At 37.2% G+C, this 17286-nt stretch overlaps 1 protein-coding gene across 2 annotated transcripts in view; it reads left to right on the top strand.

The window, feature by feature from the left end:
* The window catches only part of LOC121863231 (bromodomain-containing protein 3-like), a 244323-nt gene that overhangs the window by 202402 nt on the left and 24635 nt on the right, over positions 1-17286 (top strand). For both annotated transcript variants that reach the window (XM_042361722.1, XM_042361723.1), the window contains exon 13: positions 13606-13646. In XM_042361722.1, the coding sequence (XP_042217656.1) occupies positions 13606-13646 (41 nt within the window). The remainder of the gene's footprint in view (positions 1-13605; positions 13647-17286) is intronic.

Genomic DNA, 17286 nt, shown 5'->3' with positions numbered 1-17286 from the left:
TTATTTATTTTATTTTTTTGTATCCCTTATTCTGATATAAGTATGATGTTTAAATATTGTGTGATGTATTTGATGATGTAACTTTGTGAAAGGTATGGGAAATACTCACACACACAGAGTGAGTTATAAATATTACAATTTGCACTTCGGTTATTGTCTTTGAGTCTTGAAATATTACCCCAGATTTAACTTACAACCCCCAATTACAGTTCATGTTTGTTTGTTTTTTATCACTGCATGTTAACTAAACCTTATGATAAATGAAATAATGAGTATTTACAAAGATATATGAAATACTGGACAAAAAAACCACAACACAACATGCCAAGGAGGGCAAGGCAGAGAGCCAAGGATATAGGGGGTTGGAAGGGGGAGAACAGGGATACAAAGGACAATATTCCAGTGATAATCGCTCACAGGGATTTACGAGGATTGTCTTGTATGAACCTCGTATACCGTAGGACATTAATAAATTCATAGTGGAGTATTTCTGAGAGACCTACAGGAGACCTCCAGCAGTCCACCATTTACCACCCCACATTACCACACTAACAACACTGAACAAGGGACCAGAAATACCCATACAGTACAATAAGAAATAATGTCCATCCTCACTCCTTGACTGTTCACATTTATATCCTGCACAGATATATGTATAGTGACTAGGGAATGCAGGGTATGTATGTGTGGTATGAATGTCAGGGAGTGCTTGTACCAGAAACATGGCTAACAAGGGTCACAGCTGCTCTAAATGGCAGCACTACTTCCATCATCGCTAATGACAAAGACAAATAAGATTGGAGAAAAACCTGACAGCTAGTTTACTTAGAAGAGAAGAAAGTGAAAGAATGCAAGTGTAAAAAAATGAAGATTAATAAGAGATAAAAAGCACTTGGACTTGTCCACATTGGTTAGAACAGTCACACCCAATGAGTTCTTTATTCTTATTCAACGTTTGTGTGGGGTATATGTGCACAGTACAGTATGAGATAGAATAAAACAAAGATTGATTTGAAGAATACACCATCACCACTACAGATAGGTGCCAGTTATAATTACACTGTAAAATAAAAGGCCGCCTTAAAGCGTATAGTTATGGTAAAAAGCCGCCTTAAAGTGTATAGTTATGGTAAAAAGCCGTTATATAAGAAAGTCGCCTCCTGTACCATGGTAAGCTTGTACTTTGGTGTACCTACACCTAAATCCAATATCCTATTGTACCTAGGTTTACTTAAGAAGAGTACCTTGCTGTACCAAAGAGTACCTTCTGGTAACCGGGCTAGGCATACTTTGGTATACTTTTTGTGAATAAAATATATTTTGTTCTACAATTTAGTGGGCTACTAATGAGGTGGGAAGAGAGAGTGAGTCTTGTTCTTTCCTTCCCTTTTTCCTCTTTACTTCTCCTCTTGGAGGAGAAAAATGAGAAAGAAAAGAGAGGAAATGGGAAGTTCTCTTCTTATTTCTCAATCAAGAAAGGAGAAAGGGAGCTTTCTCTCCCTCTTGAGAAAATCCTCCTCCTTTCTCTTCTGTGCCATTCCTGTTTGTCTGTAGCTTATTTAAACATCTCCATTCACATGTTGCACATGATTCTCTTGCTTCATACATTTACAGAGGATGGTTTTACTTTATTTCAAAAGCAAATTACCTCATAATACAATACAGTTGATATTAAACTTTAATGTTCGGCTAGTCATACAGTGTCGGCAAAAAATATTGATTCTTGTGACATTTTACATGACTTAATAAAAGCATAAATTAAATATAAATTAAATATAGTAAAATACATGCAAGCTGTAATTTATATTATTTAATAGCTTATCATATTTCCCTTAAATTTTAACACGAGTTAATGTTGATTTGGCATGAATTAAGTAAGTTTTTGGAAATAATCACAGTCTATATTCAAATTTGCTTGATCATCTGTTGCAGGCGAGGTACTGATGATGTGTTCCAAGTTAACAGCTTGAGTTTCATTTGATTCCATGCATTTTCTGTCGGGGTGAGGTCCAGTGAGTTCCCAGGCCATTCCAGCACTTGAAAATTCTTACATATGCTTCACATGGAGTGATTTTATGTCAGATGAGATGGCATTTTTATCTCCTTTTGCATTCAGTGTTAAATTGAATGTTCTGACATATGTTAAGAGATTGTGGTGGGTTTTCTTCAATTTTGCTGCAGACATTGTCAGATTCTTCACCACTTCTCATCTCCTAAGCATGTTAGTGGTCTTGGAGGTCTTTCTGTGTCTTCCAGGAGATGATTTCTGTGGTGAAACAGAATGGTATGAAAATTTTGTGCTACACCCTTCAGTCTTAATTGTTGCTGTGCCTCATCCTGGATTTCATTCATAAGAACTTTTTTGCTCATGGTGACTGTTCTAAGAGGAAAAAAATTGGGGTAGTATAGTGGTATAATGATTTTTCTGTCACCTAAATGTGGCAGAAACTGATGCAACTGTCCCAGGATACAGCTAAACACACTGGCCCTGTAGGAATCTTGTATTTAGAGGTCCGAGGCACCACTTTCTTAGTAGACAAAAAAAATTATGCCTACCGGTAATTCATTTGGGTGGACTGTAACCAGGCTCTAATTTTAGCATAAAATACCTCTAATTACATAAATGGGATCAAAATTTTGTGCGAACACTGTACACATCTGAGTACTGATGACGCAAGGTTCCTCCCCTCCTTGCATTTGTTAAAGAAAACATTCTTATTACAGGTAGTCCCCGACTTATGATAGGGTTAGGGACCTAAATCCAGGTCATAAGTCGGAATGGTCGTAAGTCCGACATAGATTAAAAAAAAAAAAAATACAATGAAATACATTACAGTAAAAGTAATAAATAATGAGTAATGGATACAGTATGACTGAGCACTTACCTTTAATGTAGTCAGCACATGGGGCCCCCATAATTTTCTATCTACAGGTATACATGGAGACTATATTAATTGGATGAAGCAGAGGAGGAGACAGGGCTGGGTGGGTCATCAATGTCGCTTTCTTCAGACAGGTTTATGTACTGTTGAAACTTGCTGGTTGAAGGTATTGGATCATCTTGAGGGAGTGAAGAGGCAGCACTGGTGGGATGTGAGGAGACAGCACTGGGGAACTTCTTAAAATAGATGTCCAATTTAGACTGCACAGTTTGCTTTTTCTTTTCATTATAAATTTCTCTGTAGCAAGCAAGTGCATCTTGGATCATTCTGTCAACTTTGGCATAACGCTCATAATTTTGATCCATGCCATCAAACATTTGCATTCCTTTATTAATTGTAGCAAATGTCTCTGCCATTTGCTTCACTGAAAACTTTTTGGGGGGTGCAGGTCCTTCTTCTACATTTAGACTGGCTTCTTCCTCTGCATCTTTGTGTGCTTCCAGTTCGATGAGATCTTCATTACTGAGCTCTTCTGCTACACTTTCAACCAACTGTTCAACATCTTCATTATCAATTTCTAACTGAAGCTATTTACCTAACCCCACTATCTTGTTACTAATATCCGAAGTAACTTCATTTTCATTAAATCTTCTAAAACTGTTCACATATCTTTTCAGGGCTTTCTTCCATATTCCATTCATGCACTGACCTGTAACCTCATCCCATGCTGCACTAATGTTCTTTATACATAACAAAATGTTGCACTCCTTCCAAAACTCTCTGAGCATTTTCTCACCTTCAGTAGCAGCAACAGCGTGAGCGAAGGTTGTACGTAAATAATACGCTTTAAAGGCAGCAAAACACCTTGATCCATAGGTTGGATGACAGAGGTAGTGTTAGGTGGAATGTACACTACCTTCACATCAGGGTGCACGTCGTCCAGGTGTGGTGGGTGTCCCGGAGCATTATCCAAAATCAGCAAAATCTTGAATGGAATCCGTTGTTGCAGACAATACTCCTTGGCTCGAGGAATGAAACAATTCATGAACCAATCCTCAAACAGTACAATGGTCATCCAGGCTTTCTTGTTACTGCGATAAAACACTGGCAGTGTGTGCTTGCTGACATGCTTAAAAGCCCTGGGGTTCTCTGAATGATAGATCATGAAGGGCTTTAGCTTGAAACCAGCAACATTCCCTCCCAACAGAAGTGTAATTCTGTCCTTAAATGCCTTGAATCCTGGCATTGTTTTTTCCTCTTTGTGGATGTATGTCCGCTCTGGCATGTGCTTCCGCAATAATTACAGTCTCATCCTCATTGAATATTTGCTCAGGCAAATAATTCCCTTCCACAATCACATCATCTAACTCCTCCTTAAAAGCTTTGGCAGCACCAACATCAGCACTAGCTGCCTCTCCACTCACCTTAACATTGTATAAACTGCAGCGTTTTTTAAATCTATTAAACCACCCATAACTTGCTGTAAAGGTTTGCTCACATTCATCTCCTGCCTGCTCCTTCAGGCTTTGGAACAGGCTTCTTGCTTTAGCCTGTAAGATTAGAAGGCTTAAGGGTACACGTTTCTGTGTTTGGTCTTCTATCCATATCACCAATAATTTTTCCATATCGTGAATAGGACCTTGTCTTTTCTTCGAAATTATAGTTCCCTTTATAGGTGTTGTTCCTTTCACTACATCACGAATACGTTCCTTGTCCTTCAGAATAGTGGATATGGTCGAGTGCGAGAAACCTAGGTCCCGTGAGATTGTTGCTACAGTTTTACCATCCTCATACTGCATTACCTGTATTATCTTCATTTTCATCTCAAAAGTAATTGCCTGTCTCCTTTTCTTTGGAGCACCACCAGCACTCTCACTTGTACGCTTTCCAGTCATTATAAAGTCAATTAAATACGATAATAACATAAGTACACAGCGCGATCAGTATAGGATACAATAGCTAAACACCAACTAAGTGCTGTACTGAGTGAGTGTAACCACACGGTGACCCAAGCCAGCCATGCTCTCGCTCAGGACGGAAACGTTAAGGTATAGAAAATGCACGCTTCATTTGAAAAAAATTTTGGTCACGACTGCGGCGGTCGTATGTGCGTACGGTCAGAGCAGGTCATAAGTGCGGATTGACGTAAGTTGGGTCAGTCGTAAGTCGGGGTCTACCTGTATATGCTTGTACTGTACATAAAAAATTTTAAAATTAAATACAGTACAATAATATTGAATAAATAATACTCTACAACATATCATCTTCAATGTTTTATGGCCATATTCCATGCTTTTGTGGGTTAGCCGTGATACCCGACATCAGCCTTCTATCAGTTTTCGTGACATGACAAACATGGAAGGGTGTTCCTGATGTTGGATGTGGTGGGGCACCCCGTGACCGTAGTATTATTTTTGCTTCAGCATAAGGATTGCATATGCACCAGTACATGGGTTTGTGGTGGTGTGTGGTCATTATACCTTATTGCCCCAATATAATGGCATATGGCAAATTAGGTTTGATGCAATGGCCAATGGAAGACATGTACTTTTTCAATTCCTCACTGAGTCACCTCTTGCTACACCTACCAATACTCACTTGTTAAGTCAGTTTAGCATGGGGAGTTGAAGCACTAGGTAAAAGCTTGATGAAGCTGTGCACTTACATTATTCAGTGATGGCCACACTAAATTATCTATACTATATTAAACTGCACATTATCTGTTAGAAGTCAGTACTCTGCAGTTAGGTATAGAAATATTATTACTGTATTTACATAGAGGACACTACAACCTCTCTTTAATTCTGGTTACTCTTACTTATGGATTGAAGGAAAAACCAGTGATCAAATATTTATCATAAAGTTGATGTTGTTGAACTTCCTGATCAACCATTACTAAAGGAATAAAGGATATGTTATACAGTTGTATATTACACAAGTACAGGTAAGTATAATTATGTCATAATGATACAGTACTGTATTGTAATACAAATATTCTGTGCATTCAGTAAATAATGAATGATATAGTAACTATTATGCAGAAATTTTGCAAGAAAATACAAATTTCAAAACTGTGTGATATCAGAGATCATATAGTGTATAAATGATTATAAAGTAATCCTTCACTAAACTCTGGGGTTATGTTTTAGAATTCCCTCATGATTGGCAAAACTTATTGATGAGGGCTGGGTCTAATAGGAAATAAAGGTAAGGGGAAATGACCCCCTGAGAGAAAAGCCTATGTTCTATAATGTACAGCTCAAGATTAGAAAAAATAATTACAGTATAGGGTTTGTATAAGAATCCTGTACAGTTCCTTCTACAGGTATTATAAAAAAAAAGCCACTATAATGGAACAGTCTTACCTGATGCTTCATGCCTAGCCTCAATCCTCCCCTTGGCAAAGCAAACACAGTATGCATGTGAACTATTTATTCCCTACAATTTGTGTATGAACAGTATATGTTCATATATTAATTTTTTGGGGGACAGGAGATCATAAGCATAAGGGCAGAGAACATACATTTAAGAGTTAAGCCCATTAGAGTAAGTTCGTATCGGTTTATGTGTCCGTCAGCTGCACTTCTTAGTTCTCCCAAAGTGCACACACTACAGTGTTTTTGAGTATTCCTCCCATTTTTTTTTTAAATTATATGTTACCGGTAGTAGACTGAATTATTTTCTTCTTTAGTATTTTATGATATTGTACAGTATAATGTTTGATGGCATTAAAAAAAAGTAAAATCTTTGAGAACCTCAAAAAGTTGTGACCCTCCCTTGCCAGCTAAGAGGGTGTGTGGAAATCCTACATATAATCCCCACTTCCCACTCTGTAAAAAAATAGATTGGCAATAGGAAGGACATCCAACAGTAAAACTTGCTTCAAGTTTGCCAGGTGGCAACCGGGACACCATGCCATCAGGTAATCATGGTTAACTGACAAATGTGGAAATTGGCTGTAAAACCATGAAGATGATTTTACTAAAAAGTTCTAACATATTCTAAATTAATTAATTTCCTTCAAATTAGTGAATAAATGGTGTTTCTATTTATGTAGACTGCACTTTATAAATAGAGGTACAGTATACAGTGATCCCTCGGTTAACGAGCGCCTCGGTTAACGAGATTTTGGTTAACGATTTACCTTCCATATTGACAATATATAATGCAGTGCAGTGTTGATTTAAGGAAAATAATCTTGAATTAAACCAAGAGAACTAAAATTTTATGGGTGAAATGGTGCCATGGGGAGACTTCTCTTCCACCCCAATGCCTTCTCTTCTCCCTTCTCCTCCACCCCCATTCTAATTCCCATCATCATCATCCAGGAGACTTCTACATACACACCTCAAAGTAAGTTTACTTTTCTACCTTTTTTGTTGAATTTAGGCAGTTTTCGGTGAGCTGGAACCAATTACCCAAAAACCCATTGAAACAATGGTTTCGGTAAACGAGTTTTTCGGTTAACGAGCAACTTGCTGGAACGGATTGTGCTCTTTAACCGAGGGACCACTGCACTGTATATCCTATTGAGTGTTAGTGACTTGGTGAATGGGTGGAGTGGCTACACCTGGACCACGAGGGGTGTGGCTGCCCTGTAGTGTAAAATATGAAGGATGAAAATAATCTGATTGATTTAAAGAGGTTTGGGGAACACATACATGATGAAGTGAACAAGACAAACAACTTGATAGATCTAGTCTAGCAAACATTTTGGCTTCTTTGGGCAAGAAGTTTCCTGCATTGGCTGGGGAAACCTGTGGATACACTCAAAACTGGAGACTGTGGTTGGTAAAATATTGTACACTACTGTACTAGTGTATATAAAATATGGATACTGTAGTATTTGGAACTGTGGACGGAGATGTTAAACCCGTGGTTGGCGAGGGATTACTGACAAAGTCTCTGACTGTCATTTTTTTTTTTTTCATAAAATTTTGGTGAACGATGGAGAAAACATACTGTTGTGATATAGTCAAGGATTAATAAAGCTATGAGACAGAGTTAGGCTACAGAAAGAATAAGAGTGGATTAGGTGATGATAAGCATATTAGTGAAGACATAACCAGTAAGTCCATCTTATATACTATAGGAATAGCCGTGTGTCTGTCTGTTCTGGGCAGCCGAAACGGCACAATCGTTTTTCATCAAACTTGGTGGAAAAATCGCAAAAAATTCGTAGAGTGGAACAAACCTGGTCCCATGTCGATGGTTTATTTAGGAAGGCATTAATTAACCATTTTATTAACGATGGAAAACGATGCAAGTCTATTGACTTGGCGCACCCTAATTAACCATGCAAGTCAACGGACTTGGCGCACCTTCATTCGCTGTACGCTGTACGCTGTCAGCCGGACGGAGGTTGCGCGCTAGCCAAGCACGAGCATTCAATTTTCACCGGGCACAATGGGCCCGCGATCACTTGTAGATAATATATAAAAAACATGGCCAGAGTATTTGAACAGCAAACATGTCAGGTTTGAAATCCAAAATTGAACCCTCAAACCCACTGCAAAGATAATGGAGTCATGTTTTTTTACTAATGAAACATGATGTTTCTTATATTTATCATATTTGTTTTGATATTGATGTTTATTAACTACTTTATATTTTGCCAGAATTTACCTGAATTTGGGAGATTCTAGTGCAATACTGTATCATACAATAATTCTTCTTAAAATTAAAACTCCAATATCCCTCAAGTTTAGGTAATATATATACAGTACAGTATATACAGTATATTTTTAATTAGTGTAATATTGATAATTAATATAAGTATCATAGCGTATGAGGAAATTCAGGTATCTTTACTTAGAACTGTGGTTTCATTGTTTCAGGAAGGGGTGTGGTAGTTTATTTTAGACTTGACCAACGATAGTACTGAATGGCTAAGGCAGAGAACCCTGCAGTTTTGTTGGTTTCTCAGTTGAATGCTTGATATTTTGAATTTATTGTATTTTGATTATGTATATGAATTTTGCCACTGCATAGAAATATTGTGTTAATTTTGCCAGGATAGTACAGCTTTATACTGCACAGCATATGATTTAATTGTTTACCAGAGAATGCTATAGTTATGAAATATAGTGGTGTGGACAATGTCAGTCATCCTCCATAGCTGTAAGCCAATGATGTAATGTGTGTGTACATTACTATACTGGATGTTACAAGCAGGAAATTGAATAGAAGAAAGAATTTAAAGTTAAGTTTGTTGTTGAATTCAAGAAATAAAGGATGGATCAAGTAAAATAAAGAAAAGTTAATGTCTTAGGTGTTTCCATCAAAAGAGTTTGACATGAAGCAATTTACAGCAGTACAATATCTACATTAAAATAAATTACAGTAGCGTCACAATTTCAATATTTATTCAGCCATGGTAACAGTTCATAGGCAGAATTTGCATCCACTCTGATGTTGTTTTTCATTTTCATTTATTCATCTTGCTTCTGCTTTCCCTTTGTCCTTTACCTGCCATTTTACACATTATTATCTTTACCCAGCTGTCAGCTATCCTCTTAGCTCAGAACAGAGTTTTTTATCTCTCAACATTACATTACACATCCATCTTGCTATTCCCATTTCAATACAGTATGCTATGTATGTCTTCCTCTTACTGCCTGTGTTTCATTTCCTTATAATAACACATTGCTTACATACAACTTTCCTTTCAAGTGAAGTGAAGACAATTACTTCCTAAACTTCTTCCAGACACTTAGGACTCTCAACTGACCTGGATTTGGCACTACTTCCAACATTAACCATATCACTCAGGGAGCAGAACTCTACAATCCAGGGATGTATCCCCAGTGTCATGCTTTTCCAGCCTTGCTAAGGCAACATGATTACCTGCACATACAGCAACATCCAACGGTCTGTCATTTACACCTCTGCATGTTACTGAATGACTTCCTTCTTACAGACAGCACATGGCCATTTTCCACTTTCCACCACAGGTCCTTCACTCACACCACTAATCATTACTTTTGTTTTCACCACTTTCACTCTTCATTTCCTTTGACTTTCCATTTCTTAAAATACTCCATTACCTCTGCAATACTATTAACACTACAGTACTGGTAAATCTTCCCCATGCAACTCTCAGGGTGGACCAGTCCTAAAAACTTGCAGTAGTGCCTCTAACATCATGATAAACTGAATGAGTGTTCAAGACAGAACCTTTATGAACCTTTATTTTAACCTACAATTCTTCACTTTCTTTACACTGTATACTATTTACAGAAGTTCTTGAGCCCTCATATAATGCCATAACCACTCAAAAAAGACATTGTCATTGGCCATTTGCACTCCTCTCAACTCAGCATAAAATGCTTCCCTAATACACTGTTCCTTCAATTTCCACACTCTCCATCTCAGAACAAACACCCTTACCCTGCTCCTTTTTAGCAATATATCACACACACACACACACACACACACACAGCTGTAGTGAGGTAGCGGATTAACATCCAGGTATGAAGCAACGGCCATCCAGACAGTGGGCGCCAACAGCAGGTCACAAGAATGTTTACAAGTCCAGCTCAAACATTATCAGATCTATAGTTAATCTATATGTTGACTCTTTCTTTCTTATATTTTTGTATTGAAAGCTTTTGTCAATCAAGTGACCCACTTCCACCATACACCATATGTAACCTATCACCTCTGTTCATTGTATATTTTCAGCCTTCGGGCTGCCATGTTTTCTTAATAAACCATTAATTACTATTATTATTGTTATTATTATTATTATTGTTATTATTATTATTATTATTATTATTATTATTATTATTATTATTATTACACACACACACACACACACACACACACACACACACACACACACACACACACACACACACACACGCTACTACTACCCCTACTATTACTTTTTTCTTTTTTTTAATGGCCTCCAGCCTCCCTCAATAGCCATTTCTTCGCCACCATTTTATTACCTTAATATTAAATATCCTAATATATAAGAAGCTATCCTGGCTGTGTTGAGTTAGTTGAGCTGCAGATCTATGTGGCATTCAGTGACTGTTGCCTCATAGTCAATATCTGCAACTGTTGTCAGCTTTGGGGCCGATGCTCTCTTTCCCCTGAGGCAGAGCAAAGCCGACCGAAGGAGAGAGATGGACAGTCGACATCTCATCCAGGCTGTAACAAAACTTCTGGGCTGCTGCTTCTGTTCGGATATCACCTCCGCGAGTCTGGCATAGAAGCATCTTGCACTTGGTCCCATCCCACCAGAGGTTGTGAACACTAGAGGAGTGAAACTGCCTTGATCAACATTCTGAATTCTCTCCCCGTATCCCCTTATCTTGTCGTTCTCATTCCTCCTGTGTGCAGCATCGAGAGCTAAGTTACGGTGATATGCGGCCTTGGGATAAAAAATCCTGATGTCGAAGAAGGCTCGCTGTCCCCACGTCCAGAATCCTCGAGCACTGACGTCAACATGGGCTTCGTTGGATGTGTTTAAAGTCCTGTGTTGGAAAATCTCACCTTCCAATGGAAGGAGGGTCGGTTCTACCCTGACATCACAGCAGATTTACTTCAACATATTTGCTGTGAGATCCCTTACTTCGTCATGCCTCTTGCATATGAAGCTCCCTTTCTTGCACACCATGGCGTGATCGACGTCATAGGAAGAGCCACACACACATTGGTAGGACAAACCTTCTACTGGCCTATCGTACCTTAGAGCAATGGCATCTGTAAATTCTTGTTTATTGAGACTGAAACCATTTGCCCTTATCAGTAACATAGTTAACCAGTTCGAGGCGCCCACCTCCTGCGCTATAGCTACTTTTTTCTTTTAATTATCTGGTACTTGCAGCAACAGTTGCCGCAACTTATCACTTTGGCCGTGCTGTCGTTCTGGCGTAATGGACCTTCGAATCTTGTTTACTTCACTGGTATCCACCTCCCATGTTGCGTTCTGAGCTATTATGTGGTCCGTGAGGGCTGCCGTGAGGTTAACTGAGTTTTGATGTTCGGTGGCAGCAATCTCCTCTGGATTGGTCAGTCCCATTCCCCCCAGTCTCAGTGGTAGTGCAAGGAGTGATCTTTCTGCTGGGGTTAAGTGAGGGTGTTTCACTAATTTGGGAATGAAATTGACGCTGATAGCTTCTACTACTACTTTGCACATGTGGAGGGTACACACACACAGCGATCTGTGCTGCAAGCACATTCTTCTCCAGCTTTCACTTTACAACCCTAAAAAGCTTCCTGCCTGATTTCCTGACAAATATGTAATCAATCTGAGTTTTATGTGCCACCTGGCTCATACTAATGGTAGACCCTGCTCCCATATGGCATCCCAAAATTTGTGACCAAGTCCCAGGTTGCTGATCTGACTTTCTGCCTCATTTACACACAATTGCAGGGTCTCAATTGTTTCTCTTGCTATTGGCAACACAACATACATATATTGTTTCTCATATTGTTTTTGAGGATGTGGACCCACAAATTATTAGGAGTGACGCCTAAAGACATGAAGAAAATTAAATGAAACGGGACGACTGAAAGAGTAACAGGAATCACACCTTCTGTTACAATAGGCAGCCGAGTCATTGAACCTAGAAAATTTATGGTATTTCTCCGTATCGCCAATTATTAACAATCGAGGGAGTGTATGGAAGAAATAATGTGTAAGTTCATCACTTTTGTTGGTATCAAACCTAGCAGGATGAGGTTTGTGTGAATCAAATAATAATAAAAGCTCTGCAGAAACTTAAATTCTGAACTTCTAGAAAGAAAAAAGTGGTGGTGGTTTGTGATGCTGTGCATTATAGTATTCACACTGATGATATGTCCTGGTCTCTCACCTTCTGTTTATTAGCTGGGTTAGTAGATCCATTGGTACCAGTGTTTCATTTCACACCAATAGTTTCTAACTGTCTGAGACCAGTTTCCAGAGAGTTAATGTGTGCCACCTTTAGTATAAATGATTTTTTCTGGAATATTTTCCTAAAATTTTATGTCTTACAATATATTCTACCATATAACTGAGGTTACTGTTTGAATTTTCGTGATTTTGGTATGCCTGTCTGTTCAGGTCATCACTCAAGCTTACAAGTCATTCTACCATCAAGACCACATATTTTGCATTTACTTGTCTTAAATTTTGGTTCTTTTTTTTTTTGGTATCACCAGTCACATCAACAAAATAAGCTTCTAAATTACCACTACCTACACCACACCACTTAACGTAGAAGAGCTCACACAACTACAGTACTGTACCATATAGTTACACAAACTTTCATACAACCAGCAAGTAAACTACTACCACCTGTACCACCACATTCCTTATCATACTAACCAGCACTTGCAGCAAGTTTGTGTACTTTGCTAATATTTCTTTTACTTTTACTACTATAGATATTTCACAAAAAACAGCTTTGAATATAACACAAAAGTAAATTTTAATTCTATATTGGGTAGTTTGTAAGTCATGTACTTTCAAGGATACAGTACATTGAAAAGTAAATACAGTATTACATGGGTCATATTTCAGCACTGTACATAAATTCTTTCAGAAATTTAATGGGTGTGTGGATGTATATATGTACATAACCTTTTATATTTTCTGTGTGTTTTTAATGTTTTAGACTAATTTATTTATTTTAATAGTACAGTTAGCAAACATTAGAAATAAAAAAATGTATTAAACCTGTTAAATTGTTCTTGGAATATTAATTGGAATGTTTGTCTTTATTTGCAGGAAATCGAAAGCCTAAGAAAGCCAAGTTAGATTCCTCTCATGTAAGTTGAGTTTTATTTTTACATTTGTGTAGCATCGTGTTTTACAGTGTAGTACTGTACATACCAGCTTCATCATCCACTCTTTTACTCACATCATTATCAATGCAGTTACTATTTCATAAATGATGAAGACAAAGCTAATGAAGGTTTAACTTTCTTCAATAATTACCTTCGTGACCAAATTAGATAATTGGATTAAGTTACATGGGGAATGATTTAGCTGCAATGATCATATTGCATGTGGTATTATGTAAAGCATTTGATAACTTTCAGCTTTTATAATACTGTATACTGTACTATACTATAGTATTATGCATGATACCATTGGACCTTGATAATTTATGTTGTGAAGTAACCTACACTTATCCTTGCCTTGATGACTTGGTTTTGTATGGCCTCTTACATAATGTGAAATTCAAAACCAAAAATGTCCCTGAGTCATTATCAGAATGTTGGATTGACTCTGAAATGCAGTTAGGTAGACCTGGCCTTTAGACCTCGTGTCTTTAGGTGACACCTTTCCCTCAAATCCATCCTTTTAAGAAAAAATTTCGGTTGGGATGGTTTGGCAATTGTAAGACCAGCCCCCTAGTTGCTGGCTTAAAGGTAGTCTGCTGTCCTAGAATCCAAAAATGTTTTGCACATCAATTAAAACAGCCTAGTTATGGATTTACTGGTAGATAGGGTTTTAGGATCAGTTTTCCCTTAATGTTACGGTTGTGGATTAAGGTCACAGTGGAAAGTCAGAACTAGCACCACTAAGATTCATGAATTGTGCTGGTGTGTTACTTTTGTTATGGAATTTTTGTCACTGCCATTTTCATGGTTGTCTCTGGGTATTAGAGGTTGATGAATTAAATGATGTCTGAAAGTTCTTATGGAAACAATACGAGCTTCTTTCAATCAGGTTTTGGTTGAATATAAAAATATTCTTAGCAGCAACTTCGATTGATAGCTGTTATTTTTCCTAAGTATGTGCCATTTGTTTCATCCCAACTAAAGATTATGCTAAAAAATTCCAGAGATCATTATAGTACACTGAGTAAAGTATAGTAACTTTACTCTCCCTTTGCCTTCTTGGCAGCATTTCTAAAGATACTACTGTAGCTCTATGGCTTAACTTTGTTGCAACCAGAATTTGGTGAGGTGATCAAAGCTTGCTGAACTGTAGTCAAATGTATGAGGATTACAGAGTATTTTTGTTAGAACATTGGCAAGACTCACCGCTTAACCTTTTGGTAACTCATTCTGCACAAAATGTCTTCTGGGACGTGTGGTTATGGTCAATAAGGAAATACCCTGCACATCAAGGAAACATACTTAAGGTTTTCAGTTTTCAACCCTGAGACTGTGGACTGTAACTGGAGTTACCAGAATTGTGTTCTGCTATGAACCAGAATTTCAGGATCAATCCCTCATTTATACAGTACTGTACACAGTGTGCAAATATTAGTGCGCTAATAGAAACTAGACAAAATCTCTCATAAAATGTATTTACTGGCTTTAAACTTGACAGGTTCCTTATTATCTCCCTCCTTCTGTTGGGAACATTTTTCTATGGTTCTTTCATATAATGACTTTGTGTACAGTCAAATTCTGTGCAGGATTTTGTCCTTATTGTGTGAAGTTCTAACCACTTTTGTCTCTCAGTGTGTTTGTGTCTCATGTCATGAACACAATAAATCAAACAAACAGAAACAGATTTCAATGATACTTGACATATGGATATAATCCAACACGATCTTGGATGAGTTTGATAATCATTATCATTGTGCAGTTGTAATGTATTTGATGGCTGGGAACTTGAGGCTACTGGATCTTGTTTTATGAAGGGATAGATGTGACATACCATAAGTATGAATTATCAAGGTTCAAGTGTGGATTGATCATCTATATCCTTAGTCTGAAACCTTTTTCACTATGAAATGGTCATTTTAAGAAACTGTATCTCAGGATTTGTATAGAATTCTTTTGCTAGATTGCAAATATTGATAAAGTTGTGAAAATAATTCAAAGAAAAAAGGTTTGAAGTTGTAAATAGCATCCACTGTTAAGGAAATATGTAATACTATACATGAGCCAAATTACACATGTAGCTATCTGTATCTAACTGTAGTAATAATTTTTACATAGATTCATAATTTTCTGTAGATTCATAATTCCACAAAAAGTCTATTACAAAGCCATTCCCTTGATGCTCCAAAAGAAGTTTGAATGCATGTGAGGTGTACAGTGGTAAAATGTTTGCAGAATACTCTGCATGGGTCTAATATTTTTTTTTCTTTATCACCATTAATTTATGGCTACAAGCTGCAACTTATTCACTCAACCACTTGAGATAGAAAAGGCTGAAAAATAAGAAGAGTACTGTACTGTACTGTACATTATGAACTATTAGAGATGATGCATTTTGGTGTGTTAGATATTAGCCGCCAATAGTTTTAAAGTCATTTAAGCAAAAGGTTGTATCAGCTATGAGGTCCATCTGAGAGCTGCTGAATACTTAAGAGGTTAGAAAGGATATTGTTTTAGTTTTATCAATATGCATTATGTAGTCACTTAAATTAATTTTTTTTTGTATTAGCTAAAGTTACCGGTAACTATTTCACTGTCGTCCAATCCCAGGAAGAGCTGATTATGTGTTTGAATACAAGATAGGAGAATTGGAGTAGGAGTTTTTTATTTTTATTTTTTACATTTCAGTATTATGAAATCATTATTCACATTTTAGATATTGACAGTGGGAAATATTCATGTGTGCACGAGTCAGTATCAATTTTACCAAAACAAGTTTTTTAATGAGAGGCCCATGTAGAGTCACCACACAAACCATGAGGTTAGCAGAGTTTTTTGGGGGCAAATGAAGCTTCACATGCATACTTCAATTACATTTTTTCGTTATCTTATCATTTCTGATTTCCTGTACAGTATAGTGATATGTTGCTGCAGTGCTGATTTGTGTGTGGCAGCCTTGTCTAAACTAATTCTATATAATTTTAAATCAGTTTATTTTTATTGTCATTTTGTGCCTGACTTCATCTTTCTTCCTTTGAAAGCTGAACTTTGATAGATTACTCTGTTTTCATAATACTGGTACAGTAGTTGCCTGGCTCATAATCCAATAGACATCTTGAAAGTTGCATGCTCACTTATGCTGCTCATCACCTTCAGCACAACATCAATATTAATCTTCATTCTTGTAATGTTTTTTTTTTATATTTTATCTCCATTCAATGACTTCTCATTAAATTATAACTCCATGTGCAAACTTTCTTTGTTGAATAATTATTAAGTCAGCTGCCTTTTACCTGATCCTCTCCTATGCTGTGAACAATAACAAATGCAGTAAATCACATTACGATGCACCTTTCTAATAATGTATTGTTTTGTGTGTCCTCAACTCAAGTGTACCAGTATCACCAGCTCCCATACCCATTAATTTTATGACTTATGATTTGGTAAATGGCATTCAATATTCCCTCACTAGAGCACCCCTCTCAGTGGGGTCTCTGTTGGATCAGTGTAAATTACTGCTGATCAGTTACTCACCCAACTAAATGAAGATTATGTTCAGAATAAGATAAAAATGAAAACATTATCGTAGTGCTTGCACCAATAATTGAGATTTACATATTTTACA

Source organism: Homarus americanus, unplaced genomic scaffold (assembly GCF_018991925.1).
Source record: "Homarus americanus isolate GMGI-L3 unplaced genomic scaffold, GMGI_Hamer_2.0 scaffold46197, whole genome shotgun sequence".
NCBI lineage: Eukaryota > Metazoa > Arthropoda > Malacostraca > Decapoda > Nephropidae > Homarus > Homarus americanus.
The sequence above is the reverse complement of the archived record's forward strand: the minus strand, read 5'-3'. Positions and strand labels throughout refer to the sequence as shown.